Genomic DNA, 16,920 nt, shown 5'->3' with positions numbered 1-16,920 from the left:
ATTATTCCAGGGAAGGAGATAGCTTGAATAATGGCTCAGAGGTGTGAACTATCATGAAATGTGAGGAAAATGTCATGGGTTTGTGAGGCCAAGCTGGGATGGTATGCAAAAGCCATGTCATGGAGGAGCTTGTAGGAACTGCTGAGAAGTTTGGTCTTTTTTTCCCTAAAGATGTTGGTGAAAATTTGAAGGGCTTTAAATAGGAACTAAAGTAAAATTTGCACTTTATATGGATCACCTTGCTGGTATTATACAGATTGAAAAGAAGAAAGATCAGGTTAGAAGCAAAGACACCAAATTGAAGATTTGTAATATTGTCTAGGAAGCTGAGGAGATAAAAAATTCTATTGAGGGAATGATCTATGGTGTCCAATTTAATAGGGCCAAACAATAACTATGGGAGAACAACAACTATGGGATTACTGCCAACTTTATAAAACTTATTGGGAAAATGCAGGGGAGAAGTTTGGGGATGGTATAGATTGCTGTGAATTACTGAGTATATTAGAGACCAGTAAATTGAGAAAATTAGTGTGCAAAAAGAAGCATATAGCAAATAGGCTTATTTCTAAATTCTTCCTATTTCTAAATTCTCCCAGATCTCTGAGAGTGACTGAATTTATAGTGTGGTCTGGCCTGTGATTCGTAGGAGGAGATAAGTAGCAAATACATATGCAATTCCTTGTGTATTTATCTAGGTGATTCTGGGTCAGGATGAGGATTAACATATTATGTCTTAATGTATATATTACATGTATAAGGGAACACTAATTCTGGTCTGATGTGAGTCTATGTGGAAATCATTGAGGACAATTAGTTAATTTGATGGCATTTGATATAATGCATTTGCTATCATAATATAATAAATAATTCAATAAATATAAACTGGGGTTAAATTTCACATTCCATCGCCTTAGAAATCAAGGAAAATTTTCTATCAGGGAAATGAGTAATTTATATTATAATTTAAATGCCCATCTGCTCTCAGAAGAGAGTATAAATTATTTTCCCTTTGGTTTCTCAGTTTATGAACATGAAATCTGTGCTGTCATTCTTTAGTAGATGACAGCTCACTTATAATGCCACAGAATATGTTGAGACCGCTCAGTAAATGACTGGAGTTCACTACTCATTAAGTTTTATTCTACTGCAGTCATTTTACAACCTCAAAGACAGAGTAAAATGCAAAATTTTTGTTTTCTAGCCAATAAAAATTGTGACTTTTAATTCCTGAATATAAGCAAATTCTACAATTTCTGGACCTGGAAATAGAGTTGTTATAGCAAAGTGGTTTGTTTGCATGAATTATTATGTTTTTAGTATGAACTCTTTTGTCTCTAAGAGAAGTTTGGACTTTCTGTTATCTACTATTTTCTGCTTGGTTTTATACTATAATATGAAAGAAAATAAGAATAGTGAGGAGTTTACTTGATATAATTTCTTAAGAATGTTAAAAATATGACAGTAATGTACTGGGCAGCCAAGAACATGTATGTCATTTTGCCAAGTTAGTCTAGTGTTACTGGATTAGCTAATTTACAAGAAGCCAAAAAGTCAAGAGTTTTGTGCCATTATCATTATCATGAGGAACATTTTTAAGTATTCGTTTGTTTGATGCACTTGCAAAGCACTTTGTAAAGGATTCTAGATGGATGTAGTTCCTGTTCTCTACACATACTATAATTTTTAAGGCAAAATTGTAACTTGATGGATTGTAACAATCCAGATAAGGTTCTTAAATGTCTTCCAAATGAACACACCAAAGACTTTAAGTATGTTAATACCAAAGGAAGGTTCTTATCTTCTGTGCATTCAAAGGAAACTGAGTTAGGGAATATGGGGAATAGTGTCTAGTGAAAATGCTACTGCTCTTATGATTTTTCAAGTCTAACAAAGAAGGAGGGTGAGATATCATTAACAAATGTAAATAGAATGGTAAAATTACATCCTTGTGTGAAGTAAGATTTTTAGAAAATTTGGAGGCGACAAATAATGGACATGAAATGCTAGAGAACCCCCCCAAATGTGCCAAACTAAATAGACAGTAGAGTTAAAACTGTCTGCTGTATGTAGTATGATGAAGAGCTTAAAAATAGGAGGTGATCTTATTTTTTGTTGGCATTGTACTGAGAAACTAGTAAAATGTCTTGGGGTGCAGCTATCAACATAATTAGGGAAGAAGGGAAAGAAGAGAAGATCTATGTTAAAAACTTTGCATATTCCAGCATTTTTAGTGACAATACCTCGTAGAAAGCTATGCCTCTAATTAGAACAAATAAAATGTGTTTTAAGAGTGAGACTGTCCTTTAAGGAATAGTCACGTGATTTGTCATCCTTTTGTCTCCCAACTCCTTCTCATTTATGACATAGTTCTCTGACTTTCTACTTTCACAGTAATAGTGAAAAATCTTTTGTTGATGCTGGAATGGTGGACTGTTCAATGGCAGTTTGAATATTGTGTCTGATCTGGTTGAGATAGTGTACTCAACCATGCAGACTTTCAAGGCTGGCAGTGAGCATAGGAGAAAAGAAAATCAGAGCCAAGATCCAAACCAATAGCATGGGGATTTTTTCTTTTTTCTTTTCTTTGCTTTGCTTTGCTTTGCTTTTCTCTTTTCTTCTCTTTTTCTTTATTTACATGAATAAGTCTTCTTATTCTTGCTTTTTCTACAGAGTGGGAACAAAAGGCAACATTTTCCACATTAACTTTCAAAAAGAGGTTAAATTTTTTTTAATGTTTATTTATTTATTTTGAGAGAGAGAGAGAGACAGAGAGAGAGAGAGAGAGAAAATGAACAGGGGAGAAGCAGAGAGAGAGGGGGAGAGAGAGAATCCCAAGGAGGCTCCACTCTGTCAGCACAGAGCCCAACATGGGGCTCAAACTTATAAACTGTGAGATCATGACCTGAGCCAAAATCAAGAGTTGGACACATAACCTACTGAGCCACCCACACACCCCTCCAAAAGAGGTTTTTAGTTGTATTGATTACATATTATATTTGTTTGCTTATGTATTTAGCTGGAGAAGTTAGCCTTTGTAAGCAGTCCTCTAACAAAAAAAATTCCCTAAGCCTATCAAAGACATTAATTTTGTATTTATTATTTTTACCATACTAAAAAGAATGCACAGAGGAAAAAAACACTGATATAACTTCAGTGAGAATTGAGAAACAAGCAATATCAAGAAAATGAAGGATTTTTTTTTTTAAGGATAGAATAGTTCAGAGGGACATGCTGTTTCTAGCTATAAAGTCTGAGTATTTAAAACTGTTAATTCTCCCCAAGGTAAATTACAGGCTTAATATAATTTCAGTTAAAATAAAAATTCAGGGGCACCTGGGTGGCTCAGTCCATTGTGCATTCCACTCTTGATTTTGGCACAGGTCACCTTCCCATGATTGAGCTCCCAAGTCTGGCTCCATGTCAGATTCATTCATTCTCTCTCTCTCTCTCTCTCTCTCTCTCTCTCTCTCTCTCTCTCTCTCCCTCTCTCCCTCTCTCCCTCTCTCCCTCCTTCTCCCTCCCTCCCCCGCACACACTCTCTCTCTTTCTAAAGTAAAAATGAGAAAATAAATCAAAATTCAAAGTCAAAAACAGTATTAATGCTTATTTGAAAAATCAGAAGAAAATAATTAAAAATAAATTTAAAAATCTAGAACATTTCGAGTAACAAAGTAACACTGGCCCTATTAAAACATGCTATAAAGTGAAATAAACTTTACAAACAAGCTAAGAATTTATAAGGCTAAAAAGATGTACTTAGAAACATGAAGCTATTAAGTGGATCAGTTGAGATTTGAACTCAGGCTCATTGTATGCTAAAGCTTGTGCTAATTTACCACACTTCCTCCTATAATGTTGACCTAGTTTAATCTCTATGTTACTAGAACAAAAATGACAAGAAATCTTTTAACAAAAGAGAAAAGATATCCTAGAAACAGGCCCTTAACTATGTGAAAGTATGTATCATAGATAAAGGAAGGTCCATAAATCAATATAAAGTATCAGTTTGTAAATAGCTAAAAAAATTATCACTTAACTATTTAAAAAAAATTAAATCTTTAGATGACCCAAAATTAATTCCAAATATATTAAATATTGTAACGTAAAAAAGTTAATCTGTAAAGGAATCAGAAGAAAATAGAAATTAATAATCAGCAACCTTTGGATATGAAAGGACTTTCTATCTAGAAGAATACACAGAGCAAACTAAGTAGGTTACACTGTGTAAAAATATAAAAATTCCATCAAAACAGAAAATAGAATTGAACAGAAATTTTATCTATCTATAAATATATAAAGAGCATCAATACATATATATGGTATAAACATATATCATACGTATGTATTGATCAATATATAAAGATTCCCTGGGGCACCTGGGTGGCTCAGTAGGTTGAGCGTCCCAACTTCGGCTCAGGTCATGATCTCACAGCTCGTGAATTTGAACCCCACATCAGGCTCTGTGCTGACAGCTGAGAGCCTGGACCTGCTCACACTCTGTCTCTCTCTCTCTTTCAAAAACAAATAAACATTAAAAATAAGAAGAGCCCTGGAGTACCTGGGTGGCTCAGTCAGTTAGGCTTCCGACTTTAGCCCAGGTCATGATCTCATGGTTTGTGCGCTTGAGCCCCACATTGAGCTCTGTGCTGACAGCTCTGAGCCTGGAGCCTGCTCCCGATTCTGTGTCTCCCTTTCTCTCTGCCCTCCTCTGCTTGCGTTCTCTCTCTTTCTCAAAAATAAATAAACGTTAAAAAAAATAAAAGAGCCCCTTCAATTTAATAAGAATCTCAAAAAGGGATAAATTATGTGAACATAGAAGATAGTAATAGTATTCAAATAAATGTTCATTAGGTAAAATACAGTATTATAGTTATTCTATCAGTTAACAGTTTTTTTATTGATAATATTTATTGCTGTTAAGGATGCAAAATACTGACATTGGGAATGCATATGTAAAAAGAAAACCAGAAGTTTGTCCAATGAAACAACCTAACAAAGGAAGCAGATTCGTGTATTTGCTTGTTGCTCTTCCCTAATCCATTTTATAGGCTTGTTCGTTGGCCAGGAGCTCCTGTATTTAAGAAAAGAGAAGACCCTCACTGTGTAGTTGGTTTTTATAAGCTTGAAAAGACCATATATTGCATGCCATTAATTTTGTTAGCCCAGGGTTTTAGGTTAGAACTTCATAAAAACATAAAAGAAAACCTCCAGTTTCTTTGGATCTTGGATAAAATTGCCTGTTCCTTATAGAATATGTACCCAGTGGGTATTCAGAGTTTGTGCAGAAAGCAGGAACTGAATTAGTATCAAGCTGAGTCTTGATCACTTTGAGGTGTTTCTTTTGTTGAATGCCAACATTGTTACAAAAGTGCATTTGCTGTGACAAATGAAAATATAACATTTTCCTTAAGAAGTGGATTGTGGAAAGCTTAGTAGCAATAATGTGTTTATCCAAAAATGCCTCTCTTATTTGTTTTCCCCTGAACCTCTGTTCTTTTATTTTTCCCTTGTCAATTTTTATTGTAGTTTAGCCTCTGTGGCAACGGAAGGGAATTTATGTTTTTTAAGAAGGCTAGTTATAGACATTGATTCACTGATGTATTAAGAGGCCAAGAAGTCTGTTTGCAGTTCTTTCAAAAGCTGCTTTTGAATTTTTTTTTTAACAAGTATGTTTAACAAGTAGGACCCAGAATAATGAGTTTTAAAGAAACATACTTTTATCACTATGTTTCCTCTGGAAATAAAAGAATCCACTAAATAAATTACCTTCATATAATAGTGCACTGACTACCTTCAGACCTTATGATGTTAAAAGTACCACTTGTCTACGTATATACAGACTGTATATGACACTGCTGCCTTTTTCCTTCATTTTGTAACTCTTAAGAAGAAAGCAAGAAAGGGAGGAGGAGAGAAAAGGGAATACACCAGCATTTTCTCTCCCAAGAATGAGGGAAAGGAACAGTAAGGCAGCGGAAGGAACACTGGACTGAATTTTGAGGAGTTTGCTTTGTTCTTTAATCTCTTTGCCTCTCACTAGCCATGTGACCTTGGGTTGGTCAGTCTGCCTGTCTGGTTTTTAGCTTCCTTGTCTACAACAAGCTGCATTGAGGGAGCTGTCTCATTTCTCAGCTCATTGCTTGTATAAAGCTGTATAATTCTTTTCAGAGAAATAAGCTCTAGAATGTGGATAATTTAATTCCACATAAAGTAAGAATAATAAAAAAAGATTAATGTTGGTATAGTTGAGAAAAGCCGAAGGGACTCTTGTGGAAGGATATATGTCAAGTACAGGATTTTTATGCTTCTCTTTTTTCTGCCATTTATTAAGGTTCTTGTTCACTTATTTGCTCTAGTTGTATATGCATTGTGCTATATGTCTTCATCTTCTGACTTACTAATGTGAGCTTGTTTTTTTGTTTTAATTTTTGTTCCTTGTACAAGACAAGCATGATTTTTTTTTTAATGTTTAAAAGAAGGTGGGGAGGGGGAGAGAGAGAAAGAGAAAGAGAACTTCAAGCAGGTTTCTCTCTGCCAGCACAGAGCCCAATGTGGGCCTCGAACTCACGAACTGTGAGATCATGACCTGAGCCAAAAGCAAGAGTCAGACGCTTAACTGACTGAGCCATCAAGGCACCCCAAGATTTTGTTTTTTTATATTCCTTTGACATTGGCCTTCATATTTGTGGAGAAGGTAGTTAAAATAATCAGAGGGTTTAGCTGATTGCTTTTTTCTTCTAGAATTGCAGTCCATTTCCATTTTAATTCTACCAACAGATTTTTCTGTATCTCTAATATCAAAATACTTTTGCTCTGCAACTAGATTTCCTGATTTACCTAAAATAGTATTAATTTGAATGCCTTTGATGTTGCTTTGAAAGCAGTATTTTAAATAGCAACTATTTTTATTCAATACCGTTACTATGGTAATAAAGAACATTCACTTGATTTAAACTTTTCAGAAAAGGAAAACTTAGACTCTATATGTTTCTAGTTGGTTTGAATGTACCACTCTAAGTGTGCCCTTTTGTTCCTATTTTTGAAGTAATTTGTTTTTCTAAGATTACTGTGCATATTTCTTTTTTTTTGAGAAAAATAAAACATCAAATTTTTACAAACCATTAATTTCTTTAAATCCCTAGGAGAACAGCTCTTCTTTCCCTTTTTAAGTAATTTTGTAATTACATTTTAAATCCTTTTTCAAGTAGCTCTAATGGAATTGCAATTCTTTTGTTGTCCTGGCATTTCCCTGTGATAAACAGAGCTGCCCTTGAGAATAAGAATCTTTTGTATTCATCATGTGTGACCAATAATAGGTACTTAATAAAAGTTTGTCGAGTGGGTGAATAAATGAATAACATATGATTTAATTGATAAAAGTTCCTCCTGCTCAAAATATTAGTTTCACTCCCAATTTTAAGTTTTCTTCCATTACAAATTATGGATATAGAGTAGACCACAAAAATATCAGCAGAATTATTTACTTCATCTAGCACCATGGGTCAGAAGAACTTCTTCTTTGGTCTTTGTTTCACTTTTTAAATAAAACCTTCCTGATTCTTTTGCTTCATATTACCAGCAGATCCAGGCAATGTTGGTTGATCTGTTTTTATGGACCCTTGGAGTATACATTTAGTACTTATTTATTTGCAGGATACATATCTTTTGGTGACATATGTGCTCATTACTAGACCTTAAGCTTATTGAGGACCTAACTTGGTGCCTGATCAATAAATATTTCCTGAAAAAGTAATTTTTAAATATTCATATTTTGTTTATATATTTAAACAGTACTTCCTAAATGTTATGGAAAAATAAATTTGTACCTTCTCTTTTAAGCAGCCGGTGTGTGTGTGTGTGTGTGTGTGTGTGTGTGTGCATGCACATTGTGTTTCTTCATTGGTTTTATGACTTCCTTAGAAGGTAGAGGAGTGGACAGTGTTAAAACAACTAAAATGTAGGAAATGTGAATGACAAGTACTCTTGAAGACATGTTCATGTGTATGTATAATCATGGTATACACATCTATCTTTTAAAAAATACTACTCTTGGGGCGCCTGGGTGGCGCAGTCGGTTAAGCGTCCAACTTCAGCCAGGTCACGATCTCGCGGTCTGTGAGTTCGAGCCCCGCGTCAGGCTCTGGGCTGATGGCTCGGAGCCTGGAGCCTGTTTCCGATTCTGTGTCTCCCTCTCTCTCTGCCCCTCCCCCGTTCATGCTCTATCTCTCTCTGTCCCAAAAATAAATAAAGAACGTTGAAAAAAAAAAATTAAAAAAAAAATACTACTCTTAGGTATGTACTATGGAGAATACAAACAGGGTATAGGTAAAATAAAAGTTAATGCCTTTTTTTCTTTCATCTCATATCCTTAAATATATTCATTCCTGAATATATTTTTTACAGACTTCTTACATATATTGTAGATGAAGTTATCCAGCACCTTGGGGAAATTGCACTGCTGGAGAAGATTTATTATGTATGATGGCTTATCAACTCCTTAAGTCCCGTAAAGGATATTTTTCACTGTGGCTTTGGGAAATTCATTGGTGATAGGCACTCTAGAACCCTGAAAAACTCCCATGATGACTCTTTGTTAGGCTAAGAGTGATAAGTGAGAGAGGCCATTATTGAAGTGGGGAGATGATGTGGTCCTGAGAGGCGGGGGCTAAAAGACCACACTTAACTTATAAACTCAAGATGGCTGAAACAATGTTCTGATTCGATTGATTTGTAAGATATTTGGTGTTGACTAACTGACAATGACATCCTTAGAACTCAAATAGATGGGCAACCTATGGCAAAAAAAGGCATAACCTGAATCATCTCTCTACAAAGTACAGTCCTTCCACTTTCCAGACTTGAGCCAGTTCATAGATTTTGAACCCCTTTAATAAAGGGATAGTCAGGTCCCTTTGAGAAAAGACCCTTTTATTTGTCAAAATTAAACTGTACAATGATCTTATGATTTGGCAGGGTGAGTGCCTGGGTGAAAGGGGAACATTCAACCTTTGAGGAACTAAACATTGACTCTACGGTGACACTGTATCCTGAGGAACCAAAACATTACTGTAGCAGACCACTAACAGGGCTGTTGGGAACTTAATGGAATTTTGACTCCAGTGTGTATCTCCATAGGCCCAGTGGTCCCTGACTCCACCCCAATTTCAGAATGCATGATTGCAATAAACATACTGAGCCACTGTTAGACACCCTTGTCTATATAATCTCCTTCCCTCCCTCTTTTATATTATATTTTTCTTACTCATGATGTTTTGTGCTTTTAGGTGGAAAGGAACATTTCCCATGTTTTATTGTTTGTCTCTCTTAAGTTTACTTCATCATCCATGCCATTGTTTTCTTCTTGAAGTCCAATAGTTAGACCCCATTCTTTTGTGTTTGTATAAACATTGTTAAAGATATGTGTTAAAAGACCTCGTTAACCATAACATGGTCTTTGCCAGCTTATTTTCTTACCTGCAATTCCCTTTCTAAAGAGAAGAATGTCCTTTGGAACTATTATTGCATTTTTATGATACAGTCAAAGGGGGTGGGTAGAAAATAGAGAAGTGAGAAACAGGAATTTTCATTGAAATGACTTGTTTTCATTAAAAAAAGAGAAAGAACAGAAAATTGAATACGAGAGAGGAAAAATAGGAAAGAAAAAGTGAATTGAAATAAATACCTATTTTTCCCTATGAGCATATGAGCTAGAGACCCCTGGGATATAAAAGCTGCCTTGTAATAGAGAATGTTAAGTTACACAAGCCATGGAAGGAGTGTAAAGGAAGGTGTAAGAGGTTTGTGGACATTTAGAAAATATTCTTTCCTCACTCCTCCCCACCTTCCCATGTATCAATGATTTGTTTTTGAGCAATAATATGAAATTAGAATTGCTTTAGTAGTATCTTTTGATGAATTGTCAATCTATATTCACCATTATGCACAGAGACCAGGCCACCTGAATAGATCCCAATTACTGTAAAGCTATTTTTTTCCCCATAACATTGATCACCTACTAGACCTTCTACATATTTATGTGTTAAATTATCATCCTTGTGCATAGTTTTCATAAAATAATGAGTAACTTGTAAAGTAGGTGCTGATTCACTGTCAACAGATTTGATTGTTTTCATGTGTTCAATGAAATCGTTATGGCCTCCTGGGTGGGTGGCAGATATTGACAAACATTTTGCTCAAGTTACACGTTCAACTCTTCTGAAAAAGTACAGTAAATTTAGTGTTTACTTTTTTATTAATCATTATGTTTTTTAGCTTAGTACTGTTGAAATGATTTCCTATACTTCATAATAAAGGACAAAATAAGAGCTTTCAGGCTGCTCTGTACAATTTAGGGTGGAGTATTTAACTCTAGTTCCTGTATAATTTTCATATCAGCCTAAATTATAGCTTTCTGCATTTCCCACCGACACCATCACCTGAAACCTTGACGTCTGTGTGTATCTCACGGACTACAGCACAGGGTCTGGTGCAACAGGCTAGTATACCACATGGCCTGCAGGGTACTTACTTACTTCTTCCACTATCAGCTCAACTGAATGGTGTTATTTGTCCCAAGGAATGTGTGTCTGAGAGCACTTCATTTTCACAATGGGCATCTGTACTTGTAATGAAGGTGTTAATTAGGTTACTTCTAGAAAGGGCTGGAAAGAAATTGATTTATTCTGACCTAACTACATGCATGTGCATCTTACCCAGTGGTAGCCGAAAACATAGCAGAAGCTCTACACACAAAGTGGAGGTCTAACAAGGCCATCTGCTGCAGGTTGGGCTCACCAGAAACTGAGTCTGAGAAGTAATTTATGAATGTAAAATGTTTATTAGGGATCAGCGCCCCTGAAGGGAAAAGGAAGGATGTGGGATTGGGTTGAGGAAGAACTTGAACCACCATGCAGACTCTACGAAACCTTAGCCTAACTGGTGGGAAGCCCCGGAGCAAATACCAGATGACAGATACTTCACTGAAGCAGAATGTGGGGGAGGGGGTTGCTTCTCTGTATCAACCACAGCATCCCTAGCATATTTTATTAGTAACACTTAATTAAAAAATAAGATTCTGAGATGAATACTAAATTGAGCAGAATGCTAGCAAGTATAACCAGAACCGTCCTAGGTAAATCAAGATAGCTCCCTGTAAGATTCCCTTCATATCTCCCTGTAAGATTCCCTTCCAGAAGCATATGTTCTTTAAGGGACCTGAAGTTGAAAAGTGGTTAGAAAATCACTGAACTCATCTCACTCATTTGTGTATTGAGAGAAGGGATTAAGAATAGAGGCAGAAATAGATAGAGGACTCAGACTTTCTGACAACCAGTCTGGTATCTTTTCTCATATAACTTGTTGCTTCTAAGTACTGCAAACTATAAAGGAAGATTTGTTCTTTGGTCTACCCTGTATAATGCATATTCATTGATAATACTGCCTGTATTATGAGATAATCTTCAGTTTTCCTTGTGAAATAATAGTGATGTTATGGTGTAATCATTTATGGATTTTGCTTGAATACTAAGAGCATGGGGATGATGTCTGTTTCCTTGCAACATTTATCTTATGGTTTCTGATACTACATTACATTATACTAAGTTATTTTTATTTTTATTTTTTTAATACGAAATTTATTGTCAAATTGGTTTCCATACAACACCCAGTGCTCATCCCAAAAGGTTATACTAGTTATTTTTAAAACTAAGATTAAGTCTTTAACAAGTCTCTTTAATATCCCTTAAGGATTTTATTTTAATTCTTCTTGAAGAAAAAAAAATTAAAACTGGAAAATTAAGTGTAATATGAGCATTAAAAGAAAGAGGAGAGGGGCATCTGGGTAGTTTGGTAGGTTAAGCATCTGACTCTTGATTTTGGCCCAGGTCATGATCTCAAGGTTTGTGAGATCAGGCCAGGAGTTGGCTCCATGCTAAATGTGGAGCCTGCTTAATAATCTTTCTTTCTCTCTCTCTCTCAAAAGAAAAAGAAGAGGGAGAAAATTTATATCTATTAATAAAAATATCAGTAAATTCTTACCAGGTTTTTTAAAGCAACATTATCACTCTTTAGAGATGTTTTATTTGAGTTTCTTTCCTTGCCCATGATAACATAATACTTGAAGTAGTTGAAATACTCATTTCCATAGTGGAGACTATGGAGAAACAAAGGTAAGGACAATGGATTACCTGGAAAGAAACCATGATTTGGAAATGGTAAAACTTTGACAGTGTTCCTCCAGCAAACAACAACTATTTCTTAGGTTCTTATTGAAGATACCAATTAGGTGGCTATGATAACATCTTTAGATGCAAAGGACTTTTGCGTTACAGAAGGATGGCATCATGTTTTCGTTTTCTTTTGTGCCTTTAATTTCTTTCTTTCTTTTTTCTTTTTCTTTTTCTTTCTGTTTTCTTTTCTTTTTTTATTGTGACAGGGAGATTTTATTTTCTTATCTCAGGAGTTTGCATTTTGGTCTTTTGTTGTTATGGGAATTCTTTTTTTTTTTTCAATTTTTTTTAATGTATTTATTTTTATTTTTGAGACAGAGAGAGACAGAGCATGAGCAGGGGAGGGGCAGAGAGAGAGGGAGACACAGAATCCGAAGCAGGCTCCAGGCTCTGAGCTGTCAGCACAGAGCCTGATGCGGGGCTCCAACCCACGGACTGTGAGATCATGACCTGAGCTGAAGTCGGATGCTCAACCAACTGAACCACCCAGGCACCCCTGTTGTTATGGGAATTCTTATTGTATTTGTTACATCTTATGTTTGGGGAGGATTACAAAGTGGCTGTTGTTCACAAAAGGGAAAATAAAGAATTGAGTCACAATAAATGTACAAAATTTTGAGTTAGGATTGGAAAGATTATTTTATTTTTCTCATCTTTGATTTTAAATAATTAAGTGTATTGTCTCACAATTGATTGTCCATAGAGCCCAAATCAGTGTAATCATGTGTAGTATGTCCTCCAGATCTGATAGCCTCAGGATCATTCTGTTGATAGGGAGAAGGGAAGAGTGGGTGAAAGTCTACAAAAGCTTATGTTAATTAAAGTATATCTCCGACTGGTAGAAAATCATGTTCAGACATCATTTCATCATTCGTCAACTCATCAAAATACCATTTTTCAGAAAATCCTCTGGTTCTTTTCATTGGCTTTAGTGAAATTATTCTAAGAGCTTCATAGAAGGACTGAGATCCAGTGTTTGCATAACTGTCATTTTCTTAAGAAATAGACTTTGGGCCTCCTGAGAAAGCAGCTCATCTGGTGTGACATTTGCTGCAAGAGAATGAAGTATTATTTTAAAAATTTTGCTTCTTAACAAAGGAAATATCCATCTGTTTTGGTCTTTTTCCCAGCGTCTGATAAACAATGGGTTGCTAATTAATTAGTTGATAGGCAGAAATCTAGGAGAGTAAAGAAGGACTAATGTAAGAATTCTAAATGATTTTTCACATACTTGGATTTTTCTAAGGATAATTTCTTTTTAATGTTTATTTATTTTTGAGAGACAGAGAGAGACAGAGCATGAGCGGAGAAGGGGCAGAGAGAGGGAGACACAGAATCTGAAACAGGCTCCAGGCTCTGAGCTGTCAGCACAGTCCCCAATGCGGGGCTCAAACTCACCAACTATGATTTCCTGACCTGAGCCGAAGTCGGACACTCAACCGACTGAGCCACTCAGGTGCCCCTCTAAGGATAATTTTTATTGTGTACTTTTATTCTCATAAAGAAAAAGTGAACAATCATACATTTATGGGATAAAGTTGGTCATATTTTGGAATTTATGAATATAATGATAAAAAACATTTTAAAAGGATGTAGTTTTAGGCTGCTATTTTCTATTTGTGTATATGTGAACTTTTTTTGACATTCATGATAGCTACTTGAAGGATCTTCATGTTTGCTTGGTATTGTTTGCATTTATGATATTCAGATTAAAGGATGCTTTGAATGTAGGAATATTCATTATAGATTTCATAGTTCAGGTGGCTTTGTAAATAATCTCTTACATGCTACTTTTTCTGTGTGTGTGTGTGTGTGTGTGTGTGTGTGTGTGTGTGTTTTAAATCCTATCAATATGTTATCTCTAGAGATTGTCTTCAGATTTACAATCAAATTGTGTGTGTGTGTGTGTGTGTGTGTGTGTGTGTGTGTGTGTGAAAACCTCCAGCTATTTTATGTTATGGTTGTTTACATTAGGAATTCTGATTTTTCTTTGCATTTAAATCAGTTTGAGAATCATTCAGTAAAACTTTTATTTATATTTTTAGCACCCAAGGATATATCGTATTCAATGTAGCTGTTTGATTGAACAGTTCTTTACTTGAGGTATAAAGTTCATGTTTGCTGTTGGGTTTTGGCTTTATTTTTCAAGATCTGTTTTGGGAAAGGGATAAATGGAGGGGGGAAAGGGAAAAGGAGAAACACTACAAATCATTCATTTAATGAAATGCTACAATAAATTGCAAAGTGCACTGAAAGACAATGGTCATATCAGAAGAATTTACTAGTCATTTCATTGAAATAAACATTAATTCTGTTCATTAAAAATATCAGTAGATAAGTCAATAATATAATTTGATTTTTGAAAATATGAACTCAAAGAGGAAGTGTACTTGAAGAAGAAAAATAAATTGTGCTTTTTTGTTTCTGTGGACTCTTTTCTCAGTCCCTCCCCAGGTGCACTGTACGAATGTCAGAGTGGTGAACACAAGCAGGAGAATAGAGGCCAATTAAATATCTGGTTCAGTGTGTTTCAATAAATATGAAGAAAAATCCACATCCTGCTTCTCAGCCTACTTTGTAAACACTGTGTTCACAAATGTTTAACATCTGGCTCTTCAGTAACTGGGAAGTGGGGATTGTCATCAACTGCAGATTTTCAGTATTTTGTGGAAATTGCACACCTTCAGTTAGAGATGGATTTACTGCAGATTGGAGTTTCAGCTTTGCACTCTGTCTCAGCCTGATGGTGTGACCCTCTCAAGGCTGGAGGTCTGGTACCCTTGCTTTTCATGATTGATAGATGACCAGTTTTGCTTTTCTAAAAGGCATGATGATTAACTGGGGGAGTTTTCTTTATGCAATAAAAATGGAAATATCATTTCAACTAATATTTACCTAACATTTTAATCTGTATCGGATAATGTTCTGTATCCTGGTGGCACTATACTTCTAGAGGGAGAAGGAGAGGTGTGTAGACAATTACACGTAACATTAGAAACGTAGGATGAAACATTCTGTAAGTGTAAGCACAGAGTATACTCAGAGTACACACAGTAGGGCCATCTATTCCAGATTTTGTAGGAGGAGAGAAAAAAAAGAGGAGGCATCAAGGAAGCATTCCCATAGGAAAGACTAGAGGTAATGAGTATCTAGTTCTGGAAGTACGGGATTAGTATCAGAGTGATAGACTACTTTATGCAAGGCAGATCACTGTGCAGTACAACTGTTTCTAAAGTAGAACTGAAGATCCTTCCTTACATTCCTCTTTTCTCTCTTTTTTTTTTTGCTCCCATTTCCTTACTCTCTCTCCTCTCTCTTACCTTCTTCTCTCCCTCTTTTCTCCCTTCTTTTCCCTTCCCTCCTTCCTTCATTATGAACTTCATAAGCACAGAATTTTATTAATCAAATTTTTGGTTCATGGGCCAGTGTCATCATTGGATTATCCCTGGTCTGCATTGATTTATTTATTCATTTATGATGCAGTAGTTCATAGATATGAAATATTAACAATTATGACCTACCTTTTGCTTTTCTATTTCATCTTCTTACCCCTTCTAAAAGATAACCATTATCCTGGTTTATGTATATTATTCTTTACTGGGCTGCTTTTTTTTCATATATAACATGTAAACAATACATTGGTTGTTTTTTTAACTCAATATATGATATTCTTCTGTATGTAATCTACTAGTATTTTTTCCACTCACTATTTTACTATGCTTTTATTTGTAACTGAATTCATTCTGTTTCACTTCAATTAATATTCCATTGTGTGTCTATGCTACAGATTGTCAATTCTTCTGTTGATGGGCAATTGAGTGGTTTGTCTTTATGTTGTAATGAATAGTACTGCTATGAATGTTCTTTTACTTGCTGCCTAAGACATTATGTGAACGTTTCTGCAAGTATATACGTCAGAATGGCAATATAGGCATTTAGGTTGTGCAGAGGTTAAATTTAAAAGATAATCCCACATTGTTTTCCAAAGCTATTGTACCAGTTTGCATTCCCACCAGAAATATATGAGCTTATGTTGATCCACATCCTCTCTAACACTTCATCTTATGAGATTAATTTCTGTCAATCTAATGCCACATGATGTGAATGCTATCTATCCGTATGTAGTTTTGATTGCCACTTCCCAGGTTACTAATGAGATTGTGTATTTTCTAGGTATACTTATTGGTCATAAATATCTCTTCTAATCTTTCAATTACAAGATTTTGCTAGTCTACACTAATGAGTACTTTTTATATTTGTATTTGTAGTTGTTGCAATATCTTAATCATAAAAAGAGAGTCATTAAAGTAAAATAGACATATTTTAGTACTACATAAAATGGTGGGTACATTTCTAATAAAAGATGTGCAGTCAAAATAATTGACAAATTAAAAGAATAGGTAATAATTTAATTTTGACATTATTTCCGTGAATGATTTTTTTCACAACTTGATGTTTATTTTTCTTTTGACAGAACGATTTCGAGACTTACTACTTCCTCCATCTAGTCAAGACTCGGAGATTCTACCCTTCATTCAATCTAGAAATTATCCCAAGTAAGCACTAGGAGTTCAGTGGATCTTGGGAAGGGGAGGGGTGTGGTGACGGGAGAGATTTGGGAGGTAAAAAACAATGTTTTCTTTCTAAGGATTTCTGAAAAAGCTAGAATACCCTAACCTAATTAAGTAGG

The 16,920-nt window shown here is 35.2% G+C and overlaps 1 protein-coding gene across 5 annotated transcripts in view; it reads left to right on the top strand.

Moving 5' to 3' along the window:
- The window catches only part of NOX4 (NADPH oxidase 4), a 166,089-nt gene that overhangs the window by 98,634 nt on the left and 50,535 nt on the right, over positions 1-16,920 (top strand). For all 5 annotated transcript variants that reach the window (XM_019450053.1, XM_019450052.1, XM_019450051.2 and 2 more), the window contains one exon: positions 16,705-16,786. In XM_019450053.1, the coding sequence (XP_019305598.1) occupies positions 16,705-16,786 (82 nt within the window). The remainder of the gene's footprint in view (positions 1-16,704; positions 16,787-16,920) is intronic.

Source organism: Panthera pardus, unplaced genomic scaffold (genome assembly GCF_024362965.1).
Source record: "Panthera pardus isolate Hobbes unplaced genomic scaffold, ASM2436296v1 HiC_scaffold_12, whole genome shotgun sequence".
Classification (NCBI taxonomy): domain Eukaryota; kingdom Metazoa; phylum Chordata; class Mammalia; order Carnivora; family Felidae; genus Panthera; species Panthera pardus.
This window is presented reverse-complemented; position numbering and strand designations above follow the sequence as displayed.